Genomic DNA, 18,034 nt, shown 5'->3' on the forward strand with positions numbered 1-18,034 from the left:
GTAGAGTCCAGAATACTGAATGAAGACAGGACTGATACAGAGTGGAGCTGTAGAGTCCAGAATACTGAATGAAGACAGGACTGATACAGAGTGGAGCTGTAGAGTCCAGAATACTGAATGAAGACAGGACTGATACAGAGTGGAGCTGTAGAGTCCAGAATACTGAATGAAGACAGGACTGATACAGAGTGGAGCTGTAGAGTCCAGAATACTGAATGAAGACAGGACTGATACAGAGTGGAGCTGTAGAGTCCAGAATACTGAATGAAGACAGGACTGATACAGAGTGGAGCTGTAGAGTCCAGAATACTGAATGAAGACAGGACTGATACAGAGTGGAGCTGTAGAGTCCAGAATACTGAATGAAGACAGGACTGATACAGAGTGGAGCTGTAGAGTCCAGAATACTGAATGAAGACAGGACTGATACAGAGTGGAGCTGTAGAGTCCAGAATACTGAATGAAGACAGGACTGATACAGAGTGGAGCTGTAGAGTCCAGAATACTGAATGAAGACAGGACTGATACAGAGTGGAGCTGTAGAGTCCAGAATACTGAATGAAGACAGGACTGATACAGAGTGGAGCTGTAGAGTCCAGACCTGGGACCCACCCTGTTTGTTGATGATCTTGTTGATCTGCTCGTCCAGATACTCTCGTCGTTTGATGAGGGCCTCAGACCAGCGGTCCCTCACACAGTTCAGGTCCTCCTCCTGCAGGCCAACAGAAGACAGCATCAGTGTCAGCAGGACTCTGTCCAGTATCAGAAACAAAGCATTACCAGGGTCTGGTTCAGTGGTCTGTAGCATTACAGGACGTTGAACGGCAGACTCCTACTTCCTTACCCCAGTAGACCCCACATGACCTCCGTGACGAGCCACAGTGTGAGGCCCTAGGGGTCAAGTCAAAACTTAATCCTCATTCACAAAATCTATTGAAAAAAATCCCAAACTCTATTAGGAAATGGAATGGCTCCCAGGCTCAGAGCCTTTAATATACTGTTGGCTGATTAAAAGATCACCATGATCTAACCACCCACCCAGCACCATAAGAACCACACACATGCACACTCCACCCCCATTCCTGAGCTCAACTCCCCTGTCATGCTAAATGAGTCATGCATGGAAGCAGCCATGCGTTGGTTATGTGACTGAGTGTGGTGCAGCAAGTCTCCTGCAGCAGCTCTTCAGTGGCGGCTTGAGAAGCAGACAGGAAGGAAGTTAGTGTGTTGGTTAAACATGAGGGGTGGGAGGACGGAGGGACAGACAGACAGACACCAGGGCACTGTGGAGTGGTAGGACGGAGGGACAGACAGACAGACACCAGGGCACTGTGGAATGGTAGGACGGAGGGACAGACAGACAGACACCAGGGCACTGTGGAATGGTAGGACGGAGGGACAGACAGACAGACAGACAGACAGGGCACCAGAAGGGACAGACAGAAGGACACCAGGAATGGAGGGAGGACAGACAGACAGACAGACAGACACCAGGGCACTGTGGAGTGGTAGGACGGAGGGACAGACAGACAGACACCAGGGCACTGTGGAATGGTAGGATGAGGGACAGACAGACAGACAGACAGACACCAGGGCACAGGACAGACAGACAGACAGACAGACAGACAGACAGACAGACAGACAGGGACAGACAGACACCAGGGACTGTGGAGGACAGAGGGACAGACAGACACCAGGGCACTGTGGAGTGGTAGGACGGAGGGACAGACAGACAGACAGACACCAGGGCACTGTGGAATGGTAGGACGGAGGGACAGACAGACAGACAGACACCAGGGCACTGTGGAGTGGTAGGACGGAGGGACAGACAGACAGACAGACACCAGGGCACTGTGGAGTGGTAGGACGGAGGGACAGACAGACAGACAGACAGACAGACAGACACCAGGGCACTGTGGAGTGGTAGGACAGAGGGACAGACAGACACCAGGGCACTGTGGAGTGGTAGGATGGAGGGACAGACAGACAGACAGACACCAGGGCACTGTGGAGTGGTAGGAAGGACACTCAGAATATGAGTGATGTATCTGGCCTTGGGCGCTGCCTTAAAAAGATTCTCTGATCCCTTTCTTTGTTTGAATGACATTATTTAGTTGGACCAGCGCCACCCGGGTCCAACATTGTGCTTGGAGACAAGAGTTCTCCTCCAAAAGTGCACAACATTATCCAATCATGTTCCACTCTGTGAGGCCGGACCTAGAACCAGGAGTTTGTCCTGACCACTAGACCTGACTAGGGGAAACTACCCCCTACTCCTCTAGTCTCCTGTCTCCTACTCCTCTAGTCTCCTGTCTCCTACCCCCTACTCCTCTAGTCTCCTACCCCCTACTCCTCTAGTCTCCTGTCTCCTACCCCTCTAGTCTCCTGTCTCCTACTCCTCTAGCCTCCTGTCTCCTACTCCTCTAGTCTCCTGTCTCCTACCCCTCTAGTCTCCTGTCTCCTACTCCTCTAGTCTCCTGTCTCCTACTCCTCTAGTCTCCTGTCTCCTACCCCTCTAGTCTCCTGTCTCCTACCCCTCTAGTCTCCTGTCTCCTACCCTCTAGTCTCCTGTCTCCTACTCCTCTAGTCTCCTGTCTCCTACTCCTCTAGTCTCCTGTCTCCAGGGCTCCTCTAGTCTCCTGTCTCCTACCCTCTAGTCTCCTGTCTCAGACCCTCTAGTCTCCTGTCTCCTACTCCTCTAGTCTCCTGTCTCCTACCCTCTAGTCTCCTGTCTCCTACCCCTCTAGTCTCCTGTCTCCAGACCCCTCTAGTCTCCTGTCTCCTACTCCCTAGCCTCCTGTCTCCTACCCTCTAGTCTCCTGTCTCCTACCCCTCTAGTCTCCTGTCTCCTACCCCTCTAGTCTCCTGTCTCCTACCCCTCTAGTCTCCTGTCTCCTACTCCTCTAGTCTCCTGTCTCCTACCCCTCTAGTCTCCTGTCTCCTACCCCTCTAGTCTCCTGTCTCCTACCCTCTAGTCTCCTGTCTCCTACTCCTCTAGTCTCCTGTCTCCTACTCCTCTAGTCTCCTGTCTCCTACCCGGAGACAGACAGACTGTCTCCTACCCCTCTAGTCTCCTGTCTCCTAGTCTAGTCTCCTGAGGGACCCTCTAGCCTCCTGTCTCCTACCCCTCTAGTCTCCTGTCTCCTACTCCTCTAGTCTCCTGTCTCCTACTCCTCTAGTCTCCTGTCTCCTACTCCTCTAGTCTCCTGTCTCCTACTCCTCTAGTCTCCTGTCTCCTACCCCTCTAGTCTCCTGTCTCCTACTCCTCTAGTCTCCTGTCTCCTACTCCTCTAGTCTCCTGTCTCCTACCCCTCTAGTCTCCTGTCTCCTACCCCTCTAGTCTCCTGTCTCCTACCCTCTAGTCTCCTGTCTCCTACTCCTCTAGTCTCCTGTCTCCTACCCTCTAGTCTCCTGTCTCCTACCCCTCTAGTCTCCTGTCTCCTACCCCTCTAGTCTCCTGTCTCCTACTCCTCTAGTCTCCTGTCTCCTACTCCTCTAGTCTCCTGTCTCCTACCCCTCTAGTCTCCTGTCTCCTACCCCTCTAGTCTCCTGTCTCCTACTCCTCTAGTCTCCTGTCTCCTACTCCTCTAGTCTCCTGTCTCCTACTCCTCTAGTCTCCTGTCTCCTACTCCTCTAGTCTCCTGTCTCCTACTCCTCTAGTCTCCTGTCTCCTACTCCTCTAGTCTCCTGTCTCCTACTCCTCTAGCCTCCTGTCTCCTACTCCTCTAGTCTCCTGTCTCCTACCCCTCTAGTCTCCTGTCTCCTACCCCTCTAGTCTCCTGTCTCCTACCCCTCTAGTCTCCTGTCTCCTACTCCTCTAGTCTCCTGTCTCCTACCCCTCTAGTCTCCTGTCTCCTACTCCTCTAGTCTCCTGTCTCCTACTCCTCTAGTCTCCTGTCTCCTACCCCTCTAGTCTCCTGTCTCCTACCCCTCTAGTCTCCTGTCTCCTACTCCTCTAGTCTCCTGTCTCCTACCCTCTAGTCTCCTGTCTCCTACTCCTCTAGTCTCCTGTCTCTACCCCCTAGTCTCCTGTCTCCTCTAGTCTCCTGTCTCCTACCCTCTAGTCTCCTGTCTCCTACCCTCTAGTCCTGTCTCCTACCCCTCTAGTCTCCTGTCTCCTACCCTCTAGTCTCCTGTCTCCTACCCCTCTCCTCTAGTCTCCTGTCTCCTACCCCTCTAGTCTCCTGTCTCCTACCCCTACTCCTCTAGCCTCCTGTCTCCTACCCCTCTAGTCTCCTGTCTCCTACCCCCTACTCCTCTAGCCTCCTGTCTCCTACCCCTCTAGTCTCCTGTCTCCTACCCCCTACTCCTCTAGTCTCCTGTCTCCTACCCCTCTAGTCTCCTGTCTCCTACCCCCTACTCCTCTAGCCTCCTGTCTCCTACCCCTCTAGTCTCCTGTCTCCTACCCCCTACTCCTCTAGTCTCCCTAGTCTCCTGTCCCCTCTAGTCTCCTGTCTCTACCCCCTACTCCCTAGCCTCCTGTCTCTACCCCCCCTCTAGTCTCCTAGTCTCCTCCTCTAGTCTCCTACCCCTCTAGTCTCCTGTCTCCTACCCCCTACTCCTCTAGCCTCCTGTCTCCTACCCCTTTAGTCTCCTGTCTCCTACCCCCTACTCCTCTAGCCTCCTACCCCTCAAGCCTCCTGTCTCCTACCCCTCAAGCCTGCTGTCTCCTACCCCTCGATTCTCCTGTCTCCTACCCTCTAGCCTGCTGTCTCCTACCCCTCAAGCCTCCTGTCTCCTACCCCTCTAGCCTCCTGTCTCCTACCCTCGAGCCTCCTGTCTCCTACCCCTCAAGCCTCCTGTCTCCTACCCCTCGAGTCTCCTGTCTCCTACCCTCGAGCCTCCTGTCTCCTACCCCTCGAGTCTCCTGTCTCCTACCCCTCGTGTCTCCTGTCTCCTACCCCTCGAGTCTCCTGTCTCCTACCCTCTAGCCTCCTGTCTCCTACCCCTCTAGCCTCCTGTCTCCTACCCCTCTAGCCTCCTGTCTCCTACCCCTCTAGCCTCCTGTCTCCTACCCCTCAAGCCTCCTGTCTCCTACCCCTCTAGTCTCCTGTCTCCTCTAGCCTCCTGTCTCCTACTCCTCTAGCCTCCTGTCTCCTACTCCTCTAGCCTCCTGTCTCCTACCCCTCTAGTCTCCTGTCTCCTACCCCTCTAGTCTCCTGTCTCCTACCCCTCTAGCCTCCTGTCTCCTACTCCTCCAGCCTCCTGTTTCCTACCTCCTACTCCTCTAGTCTCTTGTCTCCTACCCCCATTCCCCTCTAGTCTCCTGTCTCCCACCCCCTACTCCTCCAGCCTCCTGTTTCCTACCTCCTACTCCTCTAGTCTCTTGTCTCCTACCCCTAGTCCTTTAGTCTCCTGTTTCCTACCCCCTACTCCTCTAGTCTCCTACCCCCTACTCCTCTAGCCTCCTGTCTCCTACTCCTCTAGCCTCCTGTCTCCTACTCCTCTAGCCTCCTGTCTCCTACTCCTCTAGCCTCCTGTCTCCTACTCCTCTAGCCTCCCTCCTACTCCTCTAGCCTCCTGTCTCCTACTCCTCTAGCCTCCTGTCTCCTACTCCTCTAGCCTCCTACTCCTCTAGCCTCCTGTCTCCTACTCCTCTAGCCTCCTGTCTCCTACTCCTCTAGCCTCCTGTCTCCTACTCCTCTAGCCTCCTGTCTCCTACTCCTCTAGCCTCCTGTCTCCTACTCCTCTAGCCTCCTGTCTCCTACTCCTCTAGCCTCCTGTCTCCTACTCCTCTAGCCTCCTGTCTCCTACTCCTCTAGTCTCCTGTCTCCTACTCCTCTAGTCTCCTGTCTCCTACTCCTCTAGTCTCCTGTCTCCTACTCCTCTAGCCTCCTGTCTCCTACCCCTCTAGCCTCCTGTCTCCTACTCCGCTAGTCTCCTGTCTCCTGTTTCCCAACCCCTGCACACCCTTCTTAGTGGGACCCACTGTCTGCAAGCACATGACCAGAAGCTGGTTTCCATCCATCGTGCCTCGTCATCATCGGCAGTAGTTAGGGTTGAACATTTCTGGGAAATCTAAAACAATTTGAAGGTTTTCCAGAAGTTCTGGGAATGTTTCTACCCTCGATGTCGTAGGAGGCAGCACCATCCATGCAGCAGCAGCAGCAGCAGCAGCAACAACAGACTGAGGAGTTACAGTTTACCTGATAACTATCCATATCTCCATCCTCCTCCTCCCTCTGGCAGGACAGAATACAGCACAGTACAGTACACTCAGTCAGACAGGCAGACAGACAGACAGACAGACAGGAGTAGTAGCCTACACACCTCTCCACTGTCTGCAACTTGGGAAATTGTGTCACTTCTCTTGCGTTCTGTGCGTCTGAGTCGGGGTATATGCAGCAGTTTGGGCCGCCTGGCTCGTTGCGAACTAATTTGACAGAATTGTGACATAATATTGAAGGTTGTGCAAAGTAACAGCAATATTTAGACTTATGGATGCCACCCGTTAGATAAAATACGGAACGGTTCTGTATTTCACTGAAGGAATAAACGTCTTGTTTTTGAAATGATAGTTTCCGGATATGACCATATTAATGACCGAAGGCTCGTATTTCTGTGTGTTATTATATTATAATTAAGTCTATGATTTGATAGAGCAGTCTGACTGAGCGGTGGTAGGCAACATGATTTTGAGGTAGGGTAGACGCATGTTTAGGAGTTAATGTTTAGAAATAAATAAAGTAAGAATGCCAAATACATTTAAACTCAGTTTTTCACAATTCCTGATATTTAATCCAAGTAAAATGTCCCTGTCTTAGGTCAATTAGGATCACCACTTTATTTTAAGAATGTGAAATGTCAGAATAATAGTAGAGAGAATGATTTATTTCAGCTTTTATTTCTTTCATCACATTCCCAGTGGGTCAGAAGTTTACATGCACTCAATTAGTATTTGGTACTATTGCCATTAAATTGTTTAACTTGGGTCAAAGGTTTTGGGTGGCCTTCCACAAGCTTCCCACAATAAGTTGGGTGAATTTTGGCCCATTCCTCCTGGCAGAGTCAGGTTTGTAGGCCTCCTTGCTCGCACACACTTTTTCAGTCCTGCCCACAAATTGTCTATGGGATTGAGGTCAGGGCTTTGTGATGCCACTCCAATACCTTGACTTTGTTGTCCTTAAGCCATTTTGCCACAACTTTGGAAGTATGCTTGGGATCAATGTCCATTTGAAGGACCCATTTGCGACCAAGCTTTAACTTCCTGACTGATTGATGTCTTGAGATGTTGCTTCAATATATCCACATAATTTTCCTTCCTCATGAAGCCATCTGTTTTGTGAAGCGCACCAGTCCCTCCTGCAGCAAAGCACCCTCACAACATGATGCTGCCACCCCCGTGCTTCACAGTTGGGATGGTGTTCTTCGGCTTGCAAGCATCCCCCCTTTTCCCCCAAACATAACGATGGTAATTAGGGCCAAACAGTTCTATTTTTGTTTCATCAGAGGACATTTAATCCAAAAAGTACAATCTTTGTCTCCATGTGCAGTTGCAAACTGTAGTCTGGATTTTTTTATGCCAGTTTTGGAGCAGTGGCTTCTTCCTTACTGAGCGGCCTTTCAGGTTATGTAAATATAGGACTCGTTTTACTGTGGATATAGATACTTTTGTACCTGTTTTTCCAGCATCTTCACAAGGTCCTTTGCTGTTGTTCTGGGATTGATTTTCACTTTTCGCACCAAAGTACGTTCATCTCTAGGAGACAGAACACGTCTCCTTCCTGAGCGGTATGATGCAACGTGGTCCCATGGTGTTTATACTTGCGTACTATTGTTTGTACAGATGAACGTGGTACCTTCAGGCGTTTGGAAATTGCTCCCAAGGATGAACCAGACCTGTGGAGGTCTACAATTTTTTTCTGAGGTCTTGGCTGATTTCATTTGATTTTCCCATGATGTCGAGCAAAGAGGCACTGAGTCTGAAGGTAGGCCTTGAAATACATCCACAGGTACACCTCCAATTGACTCAAATGATGTCAATTAGCCTATCAGAAGTTTCTAAAGCCATGACATCATTTTCTGGAATTTTCCTAGCTGTTTAAAAGCAGTCAACTTAGTGTATGTAAACTTCTGATCCACTGGAATTGTGATACAGTGAATTATAAGTGAAATAATCTGTCTGTAAACAATTGTTGGAAAAATGATTTGTGTCATGCACAAAGTAGATGTCCTAACCAACTTGCCAAAACTATAGTTTGTTAACAAGAACTTTGTGGAGTGGTTGAAAATGTAGTTTTAATGACTCCAACCTAAGTGTATGTAAACTTCCAACCTCAACTGTACATAGATTCTATTCCCGACTCGTTTTGCTTGAAGAGGAAAAGTGAATGTAGAATGTTCTAGCCTCTTCAAAGTTCGCCTCGGCAGAAATATTTGTTTTATGTTACATATTTTTAGTGGGAGTTGTCACATTCTGACCCTAGTTATTGTGTTAATTGTTTGTTTTAGCTGGTCAGGACGTGAGTTGGGTGGCCATTCTATGTTTTGTGTGTCTAGGTTGTTTTTCTGTGTTCCGCCTAGTTCTGGTTCTCAATCAGAGGCAGGTGTCGTTAGTTGTCTCTGATTGAGAATCAGACTTAGGTAGCCTGGGTTTCCCTGTTGGTTTGTGGGTGATTGTTTCCCTGTGTTTTACGCCACACGGTACTGTTTTCGGTTTCCACATTAGTTGTCTCTGATTGAGAATCAGACTTAGGTAGCCTGGGTTTCCCTGTTGGTTTGTGGGTGATTTGTTTCCCTGTGTTTTACGCCACACGGTACTGTTTTCGGTTTCCACATTAGTTGTCTCTGATTGAGAATCAGACTTAGGTAGCCTGGGTTTCCCTGTTGGTTTGTGGGTGATTGTTTCCGTGTGTTTTACGCCACACGGTACTGTTTTCGGTTTCCACATGAGTTGTCTCTGTAAATTGAAGTGTTCAGTTTGGATGTATTATTAAATAAGAGGAACACTAAACCACGCTGAGCTTTGGTCCTCTCCTTCAACGGCAGAAAACCCTTACAGGCATGGCAACAACAATGTTGGTGTGGTGCAGCGCCACAGCTACAATGACTGCAGCTGAAACGCTGTAATATAATAATAATATATGCCATTTAGCAGACGCTTTTATCCAAAGCGACTTACAGTCATGTGTGCATACATTCTACGTATGGGTGGTCCCGGGGATCGAACCCACTACCCTGGCGTTACAAGCGCCATGCTCTACCAACTGAGCTACAGAAGCTGTAGTCAACTTAAGCTGAAAAATTGTAGTCCAACTAGAGGACAGCCGAATCAGATCACTCAATGGATTTGATTGATACACAACAGAAAAATATGTAGACTTTTCTACATTCTACACAGCAGATGAATATATTTCTATGGTTCCATCATTCTACAGATGTCTCCCTCCAGAGGAATAATTGATGATTGGCACATTTCTTTCCCTACACCAGACAGCTTTGACATGATGGCCTAAGGATCCTCCATCTGAAAACTACAGGATGCAGAGATTGATTACTGCTAGGATTTCATCATGTCCAGATACACAGTACAGTATTGTAATACTGTAGATATCTCCAGTCCACCATTAGGCAGTAGAACTACAGTCTAGTGCTGGAGTCTCATCCCAGGGCCTGGTGTGTGTCTCTGCATGTGTAACACTAATATGAACCGCACCATTCATTAGATTTACAGCAGCCCAGGATTTAGCCATGTCAGTAGGCCCAGAACCAGAATCACCACAGCTAGTCACCACACACCACTACCACCACCACCACCATCACTACCACCATCACTACCACCATCCCCACCACCACCACCACCACCATCACCACTTCCACCACCACCTCCATCCCCACCACCACTACCACCACCTCCATCCCCACCACCACTATCCCCAACACCACCACCACCACCACCACCACCACCACCACCACCACCATCACTACCACCATCCCCACCACCACCACACCACCACCACCACCATCACCACCACCACCACCACCATCATCACCACCACCACCACCACCACCATCCTACCACCATCACTACCACCACCACCACCACCACCACCACCATCACTACCACCACCACCACCACCACCACCACCACCACCATCACTACCACCACCACCACCACTACCACCATCCCCACCACCACCACCACCACCACCACACCACCACCACCACCATCCACCACCACCACCATCACTACCACCATCCCCACCACCACCACCACCATCCACCACCACCACCACCACCACCATCACCACCACCACCACCACCACCACCATCACACCACCACCACCACCACCATCACTTCCACCACCACCTCCATCCCCACCACCACTATCCCCACCACCAACACCACCACCACCACACCATCACTACCACCAGCTCCACCCCCATCACCACCATCACTACCATCATCATCACCACCATCACCATCCCCACCACCACCACCACCATCACCACCACCATCACCATCCCCATCATCATCATCACCAGCATCATCACCGCCACCATCACTACCACCACCATCATCATCACCACCACCATCATCGTCACCTCCACCATCCCCATCACAACCACCACCTCCACCATCACCACCTCCACCATCACCACCTCCGCGCTACATGAGTCTCCTTGACCAATACAGCGCATTTGACATATAAAGAGGAAGGAAATCTAATATACAGCACTGCCACATCTCTTACAAACTTATTATAGAAATATGCTGTGTGTGATTGTGTAGTGGTGTGTGTGTGCACATGTGTGTGTGTGTGTGTAGTGGTGTGTGTGTGTGTGTGTGTGTGTGTGTGTGTGTGTGTGTGTGTGTGTGTGTGTGTGTGTGTGTGTGTGTGTGTGTGTGTGTGTGTGTGTGTGTGTGTGTGTGTGTGTGTGTGTGTGTGCCACTGACCTGGTAGCTGTCCAGGGCTCTCTGTAGCTTGGTGGAGCGTGCTGACACACAGCCGATAGAGACAGATAGAACAGCCTCCACCAGCAGAGGCAGAGTCCCAGAGTCCTGCACCTGCTTCACACACACCTGCAGCCTGCGCGAGTGACCCTGGGAACACACACACCATCCATATAACCTGCTTAACACACAGACGGCCAATTACAATGAAGATAAACACAGAAGAAAAACCTGGAACTTAGACGGCGCTCATCTTTTCCATTCATAACTGGATCTACACAACCAATGTTGTGGGACGTGGTTTCATCTTGACATCACTCTACTTTAAAGGGCTGAAAACATCTGACAAACTGACAGACTCCTCCAGTCTGATGTCCTTCCCTGTCCTGTTACCTGTCTGACCTGGAACACTCCTCCAGTCTGATGTCCTGTCCTGTTACCTGTCTGACCTGGAACACTCCTCCAGTCTGATGTCCTTCCCTGTTACCTGTCTGACCTGGAACACTCCTCCAGTCTGATGTCCTTCCCTGTTACCTGTCTGAGCTGGAACACTCCTCCAGTCTGATGTCCTTCCCTGTCCTGTTACCTGTCTGACCTGGAACACTCCTCCAGTCTGATGTCCTGTCCTGTTACCTGTCTGACCTGGAACACTCCTCCAGTCTGATGTCCTTCCCTGTCCTGTTACCTGTCTGACCTGGAACACTCCTCCAGTCTGATGTCCTTCCCTGTTACCTGTCTGACCTGGAACACTCCTCCAGTCTGATGTCCTGTCCTGTTACCTGTCTGTGCTGGAACACTCCTCCAGTCTGATGTCCTTCCCTGTCCTGTTACCTGTCTGACCTGGAACACTCCTCCAGTCTGATGTCCTTCCCTGTCCTGTTACCTGTCTGAGCTGGAACACTCCTCCAGTCTGATGTCCTGTCCTGTTACCTGTCTGACCTGGAACACTCCTCCAGTCTGATGTCCTTTCCTGTCCTGTTACCTGTCTGACCTGGAACACTCCTCCAGTCTGATGTCCTGTCCTGTTACCTGTCTGACCTGGAACACTCCTCCAGTCTGATGTCCTGTCCTATTACCTGTCTGTGCTGGAACACTCCTCCAGTCTGATGTCCTTCCCTGTCATGTTACCTGTCTGAGCTGGAACACTCCTCAGTCTGATGTCCTGTCCTGTTACCTGTCTGACCTGGAACACTCCTCCAGTCTGATGTCCTGTCCTGTTACCTGTCTGAGCTGGAACACTCCTCCAGTACCGATGTCCTTCCCAGGATGCATCTCTACATCAGAGTAGTCCCCCTGCTCATTCAGCTCCTGGATAGAAACCCACAGCTCAATACGAAGAGACACCTCACTCCACCTGCAGGGACAAATCACATGGCACTTATTTGTCACACAGTCACCTGCGCTGAATACCTTACCGTGAAATGCTTACTTACAAGCCCTAACTTACACACAACAAGCCATGTGTGTGTGGTGTGCATGCCTTTATGTTTCCTTGAGATACAATGTGTATGTGCTCTACACACGGTGTGTGTACCTGTCTCGTAGGGTGCGTGTCTTGGCCAGCAGTGTCCAGTCCTGTTACCTGTCTCCTGGAACACTGACCTCCAGTCTGATGTCCAGCGCCCCGTCCTGTTACCTGTCTGTCACTGGAACACTCCTACACACAAAGAGTACTATATCAAACCTCAACAATGAGCAGATCAACACTCCACAGAGACACAGCAGAGAGATACTATATGAAACATCCAATGAGCTGATCACACACTCTGACCTGGAACTACTGAAACTCCATGTCAGATGTCCTACACACAGAGAGATACTATATGAAACATCAACGATGAGCAGATCAACACTCCTCACACAGAGAGATACTATATGAACCATCTGATGAGCAGATCACACACTCCTACACACAGAGAGATACTATATCAAACATCAACAATGAGCAGGAACACTCCTACACACAGAGAGATACTATATCAAACATCCCTGAGCAGATCACACACTCCTACACACAGAGATACTATATCAAACATCAACAATGAGCAGATCACACACTCCTACACACAGAGATACTATATCAAACATCAGTCTGAGCAGATCCTCCTACACACAGAGAGATACTATATGAAACATCAACTGAGCAGAACACTCCTACACACAGAGAGATACTATATCAAACATCAACAATGAGCAGATCACACACTCCTAGACACAGAGAGATACTATATCAAACATCAACGATGAGCAGATCAACACTCCTACACACAGAGATGTCTATATCAAACATCCTGATGAGCAGATCACACACTCCTACACCAGAGAGATCTATGTCAAACATCCCTGAGCAGATCACCACTCCTGACACAGAGAACACTATATCCATCTGATGTCAGATCACACACTCCTACACACAGAGAGATACTATATCAAACATCAGTCGATGAGCAGATCACCTGTCACTGGAACACTCCTACACACTGAGATACTATATGAAACATCAACAATGAGCAGATCACACATGTCCTACACACAGAGAGATACTGTATCAAACCTCAACGATGAGCAGGAACACTCCTACACACAGATACTGATGAAACATCCGATGAGCAGATCACACACTCCTACACACAGAGAGATACTATATCAAACATCAACGATGAGCAGATCAACACTCCTACACACAGAGAGATACTATATGAAACATCAACAATGAGCAGATCACACACTCCTACACACAGAGAGATACTATTTGAAACATCAAGATGAGCAGATGTCCTACACACAGAGAGATACTATATCTACATCAACGATGAGCAGATCACACACTCCTACACACAGAGAAATACTATATGAAACATCAACGATGAGCAGATCACACACTCCTACACACAGAGATACTATATCAAACATCAACGATGAGCAGATCACACACTCCTACACACAGAGAAATACTATATGAAACATCAACGATGAGCAGATCACACACTCCTACACACAGAGAAATACTATATGAAACATCAACGATGAGCAGATCACACACTCCTACACACAGAGAAATACTATATGAAACATCAACGATGAGCAGATCACACACTCCTACACACAGAGAAATACTATATCAAACATCAACGATGAGCAGATCACACACTCCTACACACAGAGAGATACTATATGAAACATCAACGATGAGCAGATCACATACTCCTACACACAGAGAGATACTATATCAAACATCAACGATGAGCAGATCACACACTCCTACACACAGAGAGATACTATATCAAACATCAACGATGAGCAGATCACACACTCCTACACACAGAGAGATACTATATCAAACATCAACAATGAGCAGATCACACACTCCTACACACAGAGAGATACTATATGAAACATCAACGATGAGCAGATCACACACTCCTACACACAGAGAGATACTATATCAAACATCAACGATGAGCAGATCACACACTCCTACACACAGAGATACTATATCAAACATCAACGATGAGCAGATCACACACTCCTACACACAGAGAGATACTATATCAAACATCAACGATGAACAGATCACACACTCCTACACACAGAGATACTATATGAAACATCAACAATGAGCAGATCACACACTCCTACACACAGAGATACTATATCAAACATCAACGATGAGCAGATCACACACTCCTACACACAGAGAGATACTATATCAAACATCAACGATGAGCAGATCACACACTCCTACACACAGAGAGATACTATATCAAACATCAACGATGAGCAGATCACACACTCCTACACACAGAGATACTATATCAAACATCAACGATGAGCAGATCACACACTCCTACACACAGAGAGATACTATATCAAACATCAACGATGAGCAGATCACACACTCCTACACACAGAGAGATACTATATCAAACATCAACGATGAGCAGATCACACACTCCTACACACAGAGAGATACTATATGAAACATCAACGATGAGCAGATCACACACTCCTACACACAGAGAGATACTATATCAAACATCAACGATGAGCAGATCACACACTCCTACACACAGAGAGATACTATATGAAACATCAACGATGAGCAGATCACACACTCCTACACACAGAGATACTATATCAAACATCAACGATGAGCAGATCACACACTCCTACACACAGAGAGATACTATATGAAACATCAACGATGAGCAGATCACACACTCCTACACACAGAGAAATACTATATGAAACATCAACGATGAGCAGATCACACACTCCTACACACAGAGATACTATATGAAACATCAACGATGAGCAGATCACACACTCCTACACACAGAGAAATACTATATCAAACATCAACGATGAGCAGATCACACACTCCTACACACAGAGAGAGATACTATATGAAACATCAACGATGAGCAGATCACATACTCCTACACACAGAGAGATACTATATCAAACATCAACGATGAGCAGATCACACACTCCTACACACAGAGAGATACTATATCAAACATCAACGATGAGCAGATCACACACTCCTACACACAGAGAGATACTATATCAAACATCAACAATGAGCAGATCACACACTCCTACACACACAGAGAGATACTATATGAAACATCAACGATGAGCAGATCACACACTCCTACACACAGAGAGATACTATATCAAACATCAACGATGAGCAGATCACACACTCCTACACACAGAGATACTATATCAAACATCAACGATGAGCAGAACACACTCCTAGAGATACTATATCAAACATCAACGATGAACAGATCACACTGTACAGAGATACTATATGAAACATCAACAATGAGCAGATCACACACTCCTACACACAGAGATACTATATCATCAACGATGAGCAGATCACACACTCCTACACAGAGAGATACTATATCAAACATCAACGATGAGCAGATGTCCTACACACAGAGAGATCTTTTATATCAAAATGGTGAACAGTCACACTCCTACACACAGAGATACTATATCAAACATCAACGATGAGCAGATCACACACTCCTACACACAGAGAGAGAGATACTATATGAAACATCAACGATGAGCAGATCACACACTCCTACACACAGAGAGATACTATATCAAACATGAACGATGAGCAGATCACACACTCCTACACACAGAGAGATACTATATGAAACATCAACGATGAGCAGATCACACTCCTACACACAGAGAGATACTATATGAAACATCAACGATGAGCAGATCACACACTCCTACACACAGAGATACTATATCAAACATCAACGATGAGCAGATCACACACTCCTACACACAGAGAGATACTATATCAAACATCAACGATGAGCAGATCACACACTCCTACACACAGAGAGATACTATATGAAACATCAACGATGAGCAGATCACACACTCCTACACACAGAGAGATACTATATCAAACATGAACGATGAGCAGATCACACACTCCTACACACAGAGAGATACTATATGAAACATCAACGATGAGCAGATCACACTCCTACACACAGAGAGATACTATATGAAACATCAACGATGAGCAGATCACACACTCCTACACACAGAGATACTATATCAAACATCAACGATGAGCAGATCACACACTCCTACACACAGAGAGATACTATATGAAACATCAACGATGAGCAGAAACATGAGAATAAGGAGACATATGGGCCCTGGTCTAAAGTAGTCAACTGTATAGGGAACAGAGAGCCATTTGGGATGCAGAGATATTCTAACCAGAATCCTCAGCGTTAGTGTCAATGACAGCCAGCAGAGGATGATGTGAAATAACTTTTCCAAAATTCATTGGTTTACCAGAAATCCCAGTTTAAGAGTCCCGAAATCAGGAAGTAGTCAGGAGGAGATCCAGATTCCTCCAATGGGGATTTCTGGAAACCTGGGAAGTTGAGGAAAGTCACCATAATGTTGTAACCCTACGTTCCCTACCTTGCAGTGGTCGAAGCGGACGGTGAACTGGGCGTCGGGGCTGCGGGGCGTGGTTGGCGTGTCTGGGCTGACCATGGGCGGGGCCACCGTAGGCTCCGCCCCCTCCCAGAAGGTGTACTGGCAGAAGACGAAGTTGGACAGGTTGACAGGCAGCCCCGTCGCCTCCCTGATACGCACCTGTAGTAGAAAAACACCACGAAGATGACGAAGTTATTGTCCAATCTACACAGATCCACTGTTCTCCTGTTAATTCCAAATTCTCCAAAAGACACACAGACACATACTGAGAGCTATATATACTGAGAGTTCTATATACTGAGGAGTTCTATATACTGAGGATTTATATATACTGAGGAGTTCTATATACTGAGGAGTTCTATATACTGAGAGTTCTATATACTGAGGAGTTCTATATACTGAGGATTTATATATACTGAGGATTTATATATACTGAGGAATTATATATACTGAGGAGTTCTATATACTGAGGAATTATATATACTGAGGATTTATATATACTGAGGAATTATATATACTGAGGAGTTCTATATACTGAGGAATTATATATTCTGAGGATTTATATATACTGAGGAATTATATATACTGAAGAGTTCTATATACTGAGGAATTCTATATACTAAGGAGTTCTATATACTGAGGAATTATATATACTGAAGATTTATATATAATGAGGAATTATATATACTGAAGAGTTCTATATACTGAGGAATTATATATACTGAGGAGTTCTATATACTGAGGATTTATATATATTGAGGAGTTCTATATACTGAGGAGTTCTATATACTGAGGAGTTCTATATACTGAGAAGTTCTATATACTGAGGAGTTCTATATACTGAGAAATTATATATACTGAGGATTTATATATACTGGGAATTATATATACTGAAGAGTTCTATATACTGAGGATTTATATATACTGAGGAGTTCTATATACTGAGGAATTATATATACTGAGGAGTTCTATATACTGAGGATTTATATATACTGAGGTGTTCTATATACTGAGGAGTTCTATATACTGAGGAGTTCTACATACTGAGGATTTATATATACTGAGGAGTTCTATATACTGATGAGTTCTATATACTGAGGAGTTATATATACTGAGGAGTTATATATACTGAGGAGTTAT

General features: G+C 47.1%; 1 protein-coding gene and 1 long non-coding RNA gene across 3 annotated transcripts in view; both read right to left on the bottom strand.

Moving 5' to 3' along the window:
- LOC127920193 (kinesin-like protein KIF13A) overlaps positions 1-17,053 on the bottom strand; it is a gene marked incomplete at its 5' end in the record, with an annotated part of 43,023 nt that extends 25,970 nt beyond the window's left edge. The window contains 6 exon segments of the mRNA XM_052503989.1: positions 613-712; positions 6,147-6,182; positions 10,898-11,044; positions 12,116-12,248; positions 12,429-12,469; positions 16,787-17,053. Coding sequence (XP_052359949.1) covers positions 613-712; positions 6,147-6,182; positions 10,898-11,044; positions 12,116-12,248; positions 12,429-12,469; positions 16,787-17,053 — 724 coding nt within the window.
- On the bottom strand, positions 11,054-12,119 carry LOC127920192 (uncharacterized). 2 transcript variants are annotated; one of them, XR_008105364.1, is made up of 4 exons: positions 12,069-12,119; positions 11,580-11,673; positions 11,481-11,527; positions 11,054-11,428 (listed from the first exon to the last, which is right to left on the bottom strand). It is a non-coding gene; the product is annotated as an uncharacterized LOC127920192 (long non-coding RNA). The 2 variants fall into 2 exon arrangements; XR_008105365.1 differs by lacking the exons at positions 11,481-11,527; positions 11,580-11,673; positions 12,069-12,119 and adding exons at positions 11,726-11,777; positions 11,971-12,013.
- Positions 17,054-18,034: the final 981 nt, after the last annotated feature.

The sequence above is a fragment of the Oncorhynchus keta genome, unplaced genomic scaffold (genome assembly GCF_023373465.1).
Source record: "Oncorhynchus keta strain PuntledgeMale-10-30-2019 unplaced genomic scaffold, Oket_V2 Un_contig_18577_pilon_pilon, whole genome shotgun sequence".
In the NCBI taxonomy this organism is placed as follows: Eukaryota; Metazoa; Chordata; class Actinopteri; order Salmoniformes; family Salmonidae; genus Oncorhynchus; species Oncorhynchus keta.